Here is a 10,050-nt window from a genome sequence, read left to right as displayed (position 1 = left end):
GTGGCTGTGGGCGGATGGGAGGAGTCGAGGAAGGCGCCGGTCTTGCGGCCGTCAGAGAAGGCTCGGACGCGTGTTCTTCAGCCTCGCGCGTCTCCGATCGAGTCGAAGGTGCGGCCGCGAGAGACGTAACCTGCGCGACTGGCGTTCCCCGCTTCGACGAGTTCGTAGAACCCGAAGAGGTGCCGAAGTAATCGCCAATGCTTTTGAGGATGTCCGCAGCGCTGAATCTCGCCGCAGGCAGAGGCTCAGGGTCCGGCACTGGGGCGACATCGCGAGCCGGGGGAAGAGGCGGCGTTCCCGCTTCCGACTCGGCGACTTCGCGCGCAGTCGTGGCGGGCAAAGTCGATTCTGCGAAGCTAGGAGCTGCAGTCGCGACGCGCTGCGTCATGGGTAGAGAAGACTGAGGCGGCAGAGGCGGCGACAGCGCGGCGACAGGGCGAAGAGGAGGAGTTTCGGACGGCAAGCTGAGAGCAAACGCCGCAGGTGACGGCGTGATCGGTGCAAGCGTTGCCTCTAAGGACGCCGGCGACGAGGACGCAGCGAGAACGCTGGCGAGCGCTTCGAGTTGTGCGGGGCTCACGCCAGCAAGCGGGTTTCGCGAGTTGGCCGCAGGCGCAGTCGTAGACGGCATCGGCGGCGGGATCGAAACGGACGCAAGTGGCGGCGGAGGCGGCGGTGGGACTCGCGCTTGCATCTGGCGTTGTCGATAAGCCGCGAGAGAAAGGCGTGCTGGAGCTGGAGCTGGAGCTGGCTTCGGCGGTTCAGGCGGAGGCGGCGTCGGGTCTTTGACAGCAGGTGAGATTGAAGCGTTCGATGCTGCTCGATGTCTCGTCAGAGAGGGAGAACGAGGGCGAGAGAGCGGCAACGTACCGGAAGCCCCCTCCGCTATGCTCAAGTCGCTTTCCAGGCGCCGAGCCGCAACAGCTTCGCCCGCTTGTTCCGCCGCTTCGCTCGCACGGAGTGATTGAACGAAGCTGTTCAGTGTGGTCGGAGAAGCCACGACGGGGCTAGCGGGTTCGGCGTCATCTCCATCCGACTCGTCCTGGATCCGCGGTACCGTCTTCTTGTCCTTGAGCTTGCGGATCTTGAGGCTGCCCAGCGATCCCGCAGAATCGACTTGCGGTCGCTTCTTCGTCGTCGAGGCTTGCCGATTCTTCGGCACTTGGTCGATTGGCACGGTCACGGTTTTGGTGACCACCTTGACCTCGATCTTCGGCTTGGCTCGACTCGAGTTCGCCGTCGGTAGGCTCGACGACTCTGGAGCGTCCGCTTGTGTACCCACGGCGATCTGATCGGTCGAAGTAGAGGCCGACGAGCCACCATCTTGCTTCATCTTGAGCGTTTCCTGGGCATGCCGAGTCTCGTCTTCGCCGGACGACGACGACGACGACGACGACGAATAGAACCGAGCCGTCTTGCGCTTCTTCTTTGCTGGCGTCGTCTGCATCTTGCGGTCCGCACGCCCGGCCGACGCGTCGTCCAAGTCGCTGAGAGGACTGTCCGAATCCTGAGAGTCCTGGCGCTTCTTCTTGCTAAGCTTGACTGCGCCCTTCTTCGGTGGTGGCGGCGGCGAGCGAGCGAGCACCTGGAGCCTGGATGGAAGCGGCGGAGACAGCACCGACTCGTCTGGCTCGGACAGATCGTCCTCGTCCTCGTCGTCTTCCTGCGCCGACAGGTTCGACAACGGCTCCGTGAGATCCGAATCGTCCGTATCGCTGCCGCTACCAACGCGTGTGTCGCGTCGCGGACTCCTGCGACTGTTGGCGGGTCGAATCACCGGGGACGAGGCGTCCGCGGACGGAAGGGACGGAAGCGAAGTGAGGGCTGAAGATGGCGAGATGCCGAGATGGGTGCGGTCTGGCAGGCCAGCTTGTCAGTACGTGTGGAGACTTGGGATTTGAGATCGGAAGACCCACCAGGTGCTCGCAGTCCATCTCGATCCGTGCCCGAGTTGGCTTCGTCGACGTCCATCGCGTTCTTCTCGAAGTCGTCATCGTGCGCGTCGTCGTCAGAAGTCGCGTCACCAAGCTGCGGCTTGACCTCGAGCTCGTCGAATCCGACGGCGTTGGGGCCCTGACTATGCATGGTCGGCTCGTTGACGATCCAGCCTCGTTCGAGCCCGACGAGCGCGCCGAGGTCGACGAGCCGCGCCTGCACACCTCCCCCTTTCTTCTTGCCGTGCGTCTCAGCTCCGAAGCCCATGTTCTCCTTGTCCCTCCCAATCGCAAACGAATTGAGGAACGCTTCCGCAACCTCGTCCGTGCTCCTTCCGCCGCCGCCTTTCGCCGTGAGCGAGAAGCATGACGCGGTACCCGCTCTAGCGAGCCACCAGAGCGCGCAATCGCGCTTCCGGTCGCAGGCGCAACCGCCGCCGAGCGAAGAGGACGAAGGAGCGAGCAATGCGTCCGCGACGAGGGCCATCGACCGTGAAAGACGAGCAGCTGCTTCTGGGTGCGAGGCGAGGAGGGGGAGGAGCGAAGGCGTGGGCAAGGGCGACGGCAGGGTCAGGAGGGAAGGAAGAAGGTGGACGAGATGCCCGTCGTCCCAGTCCCACGACAGGACAATCTCGCCGCGTTTCGGAATGTCGGTGATCGCAAAGACGGCGAGATGGAAGGTCGCGGTGACGGGATGCTCTGGGTGCTGTGCGAGCCACTGAGGTTTGGACATCGTGTTGTTCGGCGGATGAGGCTGGGCGGGGAAGAACGGCGTGGTCGAGCGCGACCGAGAGCGCGGTGAGCCGGATCGCTTCGCGCCCCGTCTTGGGCCGTTCCCGCTGCCGCCGTCCACCTTGACGACTCGCAGGACAGCAGTCGGCCTGCAGCCGCTCCTCGCAAACCTCGCCTCGTTTCCCCACGTCCTTGCGTCGATGACAACGCTCCACGGGTGCGGCAGCGCGCGGACGGCCCCCTTCGGCGCGCCGAGAAGCTCGTACTGGTTTATCGGGTCGGCACGGTAGGTTTCGAGGTCGCAGACTTCGCCTCTGTACGGCAGGATGAACGAGCCGGCTGTGATCGGAGCGGAAGCGAAGAGACCGTAGGTCGTGGGCCGAGGATATGGGCAGAGAGCCTGTGCTGCAGCCGACGATGCGTGCAAGCTCGAGGAGTATGGCGAGGGGATGTAGGCGCTCTGGATCGGTGGAGCCGAGAGCGAAGTCGCCGCCTGCGAGAGCGCTTTGACGGCGACCGGCTGATGAGGCGGAAGTGAGGGCATCGAGACGTAGGCAGGCTGCAAGTCGTAGAGCGCCTCCACGACCTTCGCGCCGGTCCGCCCTCCAACCGTACCCCTTGTCGCATCCTGCCGCTCGCGCAACCTTTGTAGCACGGGCTGCGTCGCTCCGTCGATCTCGTCGAGGGGTGAAGCTGGAGGTGCTGAGAGAATCTCGTCGAGATGCTGGAGGACAGTCGCGTCGGGGAACAGATTCGAGCCGATAGGCGTGAACTCGTACCGCCACGACTCGTACCGGTCGTCCTCGACAGCCCGCTCGCTCCGATCCATCCGTTCAAGGCGTTCGACTCGCGACGAACTCGCCGTTGGCGGACGCTCATCTTCCGAAGAGGATGCCGCCGAGTCCTCCGCTGCAGACGCCGACATCGAGGCATGTCGCCCGCTGCGGTCCCGCTCGCGGAGAGAGGAGAGACGCAATCCACCGTCCGACGGCTCAGTCGCCTGGCCTGCGTAGGTTCCGCTGTCGTCGCCTTGCGCTCCGTCACCTGTTGACGAGGCGGTTCGACCTTTTGGTTGCTTGGCGACTCGTCTTTTGCGACCGATGGCGACTGGTGGCTTTGGCGGAGCGGATGGACCTGGAGCGGGTGATGCGGCGTCTTCCTCGACACTGACTGATCGCGTTGGCTCGACAGAGGCAGAAGTGTGAGGAGGCGGGGTAGGATCGCGAGGCGTGAGATGCGGAGTCGAAGGAACCGGTCCTCCAGCAATAACAGTCGAGGATGGGTCGGCAGGCGCCGGCGTGGCTGCAGTCTCGACCGCGGGCTCCGTCTCGCCTGGCTCGGTCGACGGCTCGTCGACCTGCATCGATGCAGGTCCTGCGCTTCCACCGCTCCTGCGCGGCTTCGTCGCGCGAGGGCGCTGCTTCGGCGTGGCGAGCGGCTCGTGTGCAGCGTCAACGTCTCCCATCTGCGCCGCAACCATCCGCGCCCTCTCCACCGCCATGACCCGCTGGCTCTCCTCACGCGCCTCGCGCTCCGCCTTCTCCTTGTGCTGCTGCGCCTGCAGAACCTCTGCCCGCCGAATCTGCTCCTGAACTCGCTCCATCTCCCGTATCCGCACCCGCATGCCGACCTCGGCTAATCGCCCGTCCACGCCTCGCTCCCTCGCGCCAATCGGGTCGCACCGTTCGCAGCGATACTCCTCGGGAACGTCGGCGGGAGAGGGGATTCCGACGCAGGCGGCATGCTGCCAGACGTTGCAGATGTCGCACTGGATGGTGAAGCCGTCGTCGATTGTGTATGGGCAGACGCAGCGTATCAGGCCGGACTCGGGAGGGACGGCGTAAGGAGGAGGGGGCGGACGTGGAGCTGGTGGTGTCGCTAGAGTCGACGCCATAGTATGACCGGGCAAAGGTGGGAGTGTCGGAAGCGGGAGCGTCGGGAGAGAGGGCAGAGCTGTCGCGGCTTGAGCTGCAATCGGAGCGAGTTGCGCTGAACCCGTCGAGGTCGTGTAGAACTTGAGGGCTTGCTGCTGCTGCTCCTGTGCGCGCTGTTCCCGTGCTTGACGCCGTGTGCCGTGACCGTGCGAAGGCGCCGCTGTCTGCGCGGCGAGAGGTGCAGCCGAAAGGGGCGGCAGCGTGACGGCGGTAGAGGGGAGAGGCGGGAGCACAGCGGCTTGCGTCGTGCTCGGCTGGGCCTTTTGGGCGAACAGACCCGTCGTCCCACTGCTGCTCGGCACCCGCTGCCTCCCCTGCCCGCCCGCAGTCACGGTTCCCACTCCCTGGAAGCCCATCACCGCCCTCGCGATGTCTCCAAGCTCCTGCGCGCCGCCGGTGCCGGCGTAATGAGGCTGCTCTTGGGCGCTGGCGAGGATGGGCGTGGCTGTTTGGGCTGCGGTCGCTTCAGCGGCCGGAGGCGGTGCGGCAGGAGCTGTCGAGAGGGTGGACGGCGGCTCTGCCGGCGAGTCGAGGAGCGCTGCCGCCGACAGAAGGTCGAGGGCTGACTGCATGCGCCGACTGTCGCAACCTCGGCTGCTCGCGCGCGCTGTGAAGCCGATTCCCTCATCAGTTCCGAGTCGCGAGGATGTTTGGGCGGAGAGGAGCGCACTCACCGCTTCGGTCCGCGCGTTCTCTGTTTGACAAACGTGTCCAACGAGCGGACGAATCTCAGCAAAGTGGTCAAAGCAGCGGCGTAGCGAGAGCGGCGAGTTGGTCGAGGTGGATGTCTGCAAGTTCGCGAGTTCCTCCTCCTCGTCCCCGCCTGCTCATGCCAGCGTTGCTTTGAGACTGCGCTTCGCGTGCAGCACGGAGCTCTGGAGCTCCACTCCGCTGCACATTCGACCGACCAGACTTGCTCAGAGATCTGCGCTCCTCACTCCGCTCCTCCTCCTCCTCCCCGGCTCTGCCAACCTGCGCCGTTGCGCTGGCGCGGCTGCGCGGAAGGTCGACACGGGCACGCGGCAGATCGCAGACCACCGCTATCGGCTGACCAGGTCTTCCCGAACGCTGCATGGATTCCGCGGACTCTCCGACGCTTCTCCTCCTCCAGCGCTGTCAGCGCCTATCCTCGTCCACTACGAGCACGCTCGTCCGCTCGCCATGGCGCAGTTTGCGCCCGTGTCGCGCAACAGCATGCCGTACTCGGAGATCCTCGGTCCTGTCTCCGCCATCTCGGCCGCTCTCGAGTCCAAGGGCGTGCGCTTCGCGATTGAAGGTGCGCACATCCTCTTGCAACAGATGCGATGTCGTGCGCTGACTCTCTTGCGTGATGCAGGCAAGGCGGCGCTCTTGATCGAGCTGTACACATCGGTGAACTTGAGCAAACTGCAAGTCTTGCACGAGATGCTCGCGACCCAGACTCCAATCAGCAACATGGTGAGTCGTGTTGCGAGGTTGTCAGGGTTGCTAATCGCTGACGTTTTGCACAGATTATCGACATCTGGGTTGACCCGTCGGATTCGCACAAACTGCGCCCGATCTTCCCAATCGTCCACTGGGACGGCCAAGATACATCGGTCTTCTACGGGTATGCGCACAGATGGTCCCAGATGGCTGCGAGTGGCGAGTGCGTTGAAACTCATGGACAATAGAGGTCTGAGGCTGATCTTTCGACTCGCCTCCGAACAGCGCCGACTCATTCCCGATTCGCTTGAACCTCCGCCAAGCTGCCCCAGACACGATTCAGCGTACGCTCTACGGGCCGGGACACTCGACGCGAGTCATGCGACTACCGATTCGCAGCGCCGCCGACCAACTCGTCGACTACTGCGCCACCATCGTCGCTGCTGACCCGCTCAAACGGTGGCGCGGCTTTGCTGGTATACTCAACAAGGATGCGATCCACCTGATGGGGCTCATCCTCAGGACAGCCGCTTCAATTCCGCCGGCGCAGCGCGCCGCCTTCAGCCTCGGTCGTTGGTCGACCTGTACCTCTCACCAAACGCATCGTTTCCCACATGGCGACTATGCAAAACTCGCTTGGGAACTCGAGACGATCCTTGGCTGGCCAGAATTCGTCCTCTGGGCGGCAGAGGAGGATCGCAAGGGCGGCCATCTCGGTACGGAGACGGAAGTTGAGGAGGCCTGGCAGAAGTACTCCGAATTCCTCAAGCACATTCTTGTAGGTGCGTCGTCGGGCAGGTGAAGCCTTTTCTCCACCCGGAAGCTCCCCTTCTCCTTCGCACCGCTGACTTGGTGTTCTCAACTTCCGCAGAACATCGCCAAGCTGACAATGCATGAGCTGGGCTCTATCAATCCTCGCGCCTCCCCCCTCGCGGCAAACTCTCTCTTGATGCTCCGTCGTGAAGAGTTGGTCGGGCGCTAAGGGTCTGGGAGGTGTCGCGGTGCAGGAGAAGGATGCTGTGCCCACTATGACACCATCTAATTGAACGCCGAGCGGCGAGAGTTGCGAGACTGTTGCTTGCGAAGGTCAAGCTTGCGCTCGCGGCTCGCGGCTTGGGCAAGTCTGCTTCTGCCTACGAGGTGACCTTCGCTCCCTGCTGATTACCATAGCGCTTGAGCTTTGTTGCCTCGAAGCCCTCCGCGGATTTTCCGGCCTCGAGGAGGCTCGCCGCTGGCTTTGTCGCCCTTCCTCTCCTCCTGCCTTCAGCTACTGGTCACTCATGGCGCAGTTTGTTCCTCAAGCAAGCTCACCTGAGCTACACTACTGCAAGATTCTCGGACCCATCTGGGTCATCGCCAAGACGTTCAGCCAGCATCGCATCCGCTACGCTATCGAAGGTGTGTGGGTGGTTGCTTCCGGCGGCTTGCTGAACTGACGGCTGCATCCGCAGGCGAGGCGGCGCTCTTGACCGAGATCTGGACGTCGGATACGCCTGCTGGCCTGTTCGTGTACGACGAGATTGCGTTTCGCAAGGAGGAGCTCCGTAATATGGTGCGTGTGCGCACTCGCTCCCGCTCGAAGTCGGTACGTGCTGACACCCCGTCGCAGGTCATCGAGATCTGGATCCACCCCGACGACGTTGACGCGGTCCGACCCTCCTTGCCCGGCGCTTACCTCCCCTCTCAAGGCTCAGAGGGCTCCGCCAGCTACATGCTGTATGCCCCTGACTGGCACAGCATTGGATATGGAACAGTGTAAGGTGAAGGATGCGTCGCTGCACGAGCTGTCGCTGAGACTCGACTTGTAGACCTCAACCATGGCAACTTCACCTGCGCTTCCAACACACGCGGCCCGATGTCGAGCCCAAAATGCTGCTTGAAGCAGGCGCAGGCATGGACCATGTCATGGTCCCCATCAAGACGGCCGCCGCGACCCTCCTCGATTACTTCGTGACGATCGTTGCGGCGAACCCGCTGGCTCACGGGGACGACTTCACACACATCCCTCTCGCCACATTCGACGTGCACATGATGGGTCTCATCATCAGGACGCAGCTCGCTTACAACGAGCTCCAGTCGTCCGATTTCAGCATCAACTTCTGGCGACGCGCTCTCCATGACCTCGCCCGCGGCGGTCACCTGCCGAGGTCCGAGGTCCACCAGTACCGGATGGACGAGCAAGAGTTCCTCAACGCCGTCTACAACATCGTCACCTCCAACCCCTTCCCGCCGTGGGCTGCGGCCGCCGACTTCCACTTCAAGCACGAGCACGAGCACGACCTGCATAAATTCTTCGACGAGTGGCGCAGGTACAGTCAAGCCATTGCACGCTTTGTGGCGGTACGTTCCTTCCCTTCTCGCCGTGCCATTCCTCGAGACCTGAGGTCCGCTTCGAAGCGGGACTTTTGCGATTTTGATCCTTTCTACCTCCGCTGGCCGAGAACCCGTGCTGATACCTCTCTTCCCGCGCAGCAATACATCCCGCACCGCATCAGCACTCACCGAAACCAGCTCCAGCTTCCGGCGCCGCCTGGACACTCGCAGGGGGGATCCGGCCACCACGTAGGCGATCACTAGGCTCTCTCGTTCCCCTCGCGTTGTCCGTAGAGGCTCTCTTGATATCACTCTGTATTCACGGCCCTGCGAATAGAGCGATGAGCGAGCGAGCGAGACTCGAGATCGCTCTTTGGGAAGGTCGACCCCGTCAACTTCGCTCACGTTCTCCCTCTACTCTCCCCGTACAGCGCATCAACGAGCTCCATACAACGCCTTTTCACCTCTTTCTATGGACACCCCCACATCCGCGCGCCTACTTCGCACTCGCGACCAACTTGCTCTTGAGCGCCTCAACCTGCTCCAACACGGCCCTCCTACTCGTCCCGCCCTTGGCGTCCCTCCTCTCGACGCTCGTCTCGAAATTGAACACCTCGTGAACGTCGTCGCCAAAGTGGGGCGAGACGGACTTGAAGTCTTCGAGGGAGAGGGCGGAGAGAGGGACGCCGCGTTGCTCCGAGAGACGGATGCATGAGCCTGAGATGTGGTGCGTCTCGCGGAAGGGGATCTGCGCGGTACGAGAAGAGGTTGTGAGCTGAGAGCGAGCGGGAGGAGGAAGAAGGGGACGCACGCCGCGGCGAACGAGGTACTCGGCGAGGTCGGTCGCGAGCATGTCGGGCGTCAAGCTCTTCTTCATGTTCTCCGGGAAGATCTGCGCGAGAGTGTAAGCCCCATGTCAGCTAACGGCCAGTTGCACGGCTAGCAGGACCCGCCTTCCGCTCGAAGAGCCCCGCCCGCACCGACAAGATGACCGCAGCCGAACACGCACCTTGAGCGTCGACACGACTCCCTGAAGGATCCTCAAGCTCTTGCCCACCGTGACAGCCGCATCAAACATCGGTTCCTGGCTCTCCTGCAAGTCCTTGTTGTACGTCGCCGGCAAGCCCTTGAGGGTCGTCAAGAAACCCGCGAGTTGGCCCACCGTGCGGCCTGATTTGCCGCGGAGCAATTCGCAGGCGTCGGGGTTCTTCTTCTGAGGCATGATGGACGAACCGGTGCTGCGGTGCCTCGACCATCAACCTCTGTCATATCGGGGAAGAGGGGAGTAGATGGAACGCACCTGTACGCATCGCCGCAGACGAGCCAGTTGAACTCGCTCGACGAGTAGATGATGATGTCCTCGGCGAAGCGCGAGATGTGGACCATGAGGAGCGAGCAGACGAAGACGTACTCGGCGACAAAGTCGCGGTCGGCGACCGACTGCAAGCGGGCACAAAAGCCGTCAGCTTTCTCGTCCGTGTCTTACGACTCGTCTCGTTTGTGCTCCAAGCCAGGTCGAGCGAGGAAGCCAAGGGAGAGAGCGAGGACGCACCTGCATCGAGTTTCCGCCGATAGTCTGGAACCCAAGCTCGTTCCTCAACAGTTCGCGGTCGACGCAGAATGGGTTTCCAGCGAGCGCGCCCGATCCGAGGGGAAGGACAGAGATGCGGCTGTGCGAGAGAATGAGCGAATTAGCGGGGAGGGCGCGGGACTGGGGGAAAAGGAAGGGAGGT

General features: G+C 63.1%; 4 protein-coding genes across 4 annotated transcripts in view; 2 read left to right on the top strand and 2 right to left on the bottom strand.

The window, feature by feature from the left end:
* The window catches only part of RHTO_00561 (histone deacetylation-related protein), a gene marked incomplete at both ends in the record, with an annotated part of 5,997 nt that extends 825 nt beyond the window's left edge, over positions 1-5,172 (bottom strand). Inside the window, 3 exons of the mRNA XM_016414245.1 lie at positions 69-816; positions 871-1,857; positions 1,917-5,172. Of these exons, the coding sequence (XP_016277252.1) occupies positions 69-816; positions 871-1,857; positions 1,917-5,172 (4,991 nt within the window). The remainder of the gene's footprint in view (positions 1-68; positions 817-870; positions 1,858-1,916) is intronic.
* Positions 5,173-5,794: 622 nt separating this feature from the next.
* RHTO_00560 (uncharacterized protein) lies at positions 5,795-6,806 on the top strand (the record flags this gene model as incomplete). Its single annotated transcript, XM_016414244.1, has 4 exons — positions 5,795-5,876; positions 5,937-6,037; positions 6,091-6,227; positions 6,290-6,806. The coding sequence occupies 4 exons, from the start codon at positions 5,795-5,797 to the stop codon at positions 6,804-6,806; spliced, it is 837 nt and encodes a 278-aa protein (XP_016277251.1).
* Positions 6,807-7,284: 478 nt separating this feature from the next.
* On the top strand, positions 7,285-8,581 carry RHTO_00559 (uncharacterized protein; the record flags this gene model as incomplete). The annotated part of the gene is made up of 5 exons (XM_016414243.1): positions 7,285-7,402; positions 7,456-7,556; positions 7,614-7,759; positions 7,813-8,344; positions 8,477-8,581. 5 exons carry the CDS (start codon positions 7,285-7,287, stop codon positions 8,579-8,581), a joined length of 1,002 nt encoding a protein of 333 aa, XP_016277250.1.
* Positions 8,582-8,813: 232 nt separating this feature from the next.
* RHTO_00558 (argininosuccinate lyase) overlaps positions 8,814-10,050 on the bottom strand; it is a gene marked incomplete at both ends in the record, with an annotated part of 2,167 nt that continues 930 nt past the window's right edge. The window contains 5 exons of the mRNA XM_016414242.1: positions 8,814-9,065; positions 9,129-9,209; positions 9,327-9,555; positions 9,618-9,757; positions 9,870-9,987. Of these exons, the coding sequence (XP_016277249.1) occupies positions 8,814-9,065; positions 9,129-9,209; positions 9,327-9,555; positions 9,618-9,757; positions 9,870-9,987 (820 nt within the window). The remainder of the gene's footprint in view (positions 9,066-9,128; positions 9,210-9,326; positions 9,556-9,617; positions 9,758-9,869; positions 9,988-10,050) is intronic.

The sequence above is a fragment of the Rhodotorula toruloides genome, assembly GCF_000320785.1.
Source record: "Rhodotorula toruloides NP11 unplaced genomic scaffold Scaffold1, whole genome shotgun sequence".
NCBI classification, from domain to species: domain Eukaryota; kingdom Fungi; phylum Basidiomycota; class Microbotryomycetes; order Sporidiobolales; family Sporidiobolaceae; genus Rhodotorula; species Rhodotorula toruloides.
Note: the sequence above shows the minus strand (reverse complement) of the source record. Positions and strands in the feature narration are given on the sequence as shown.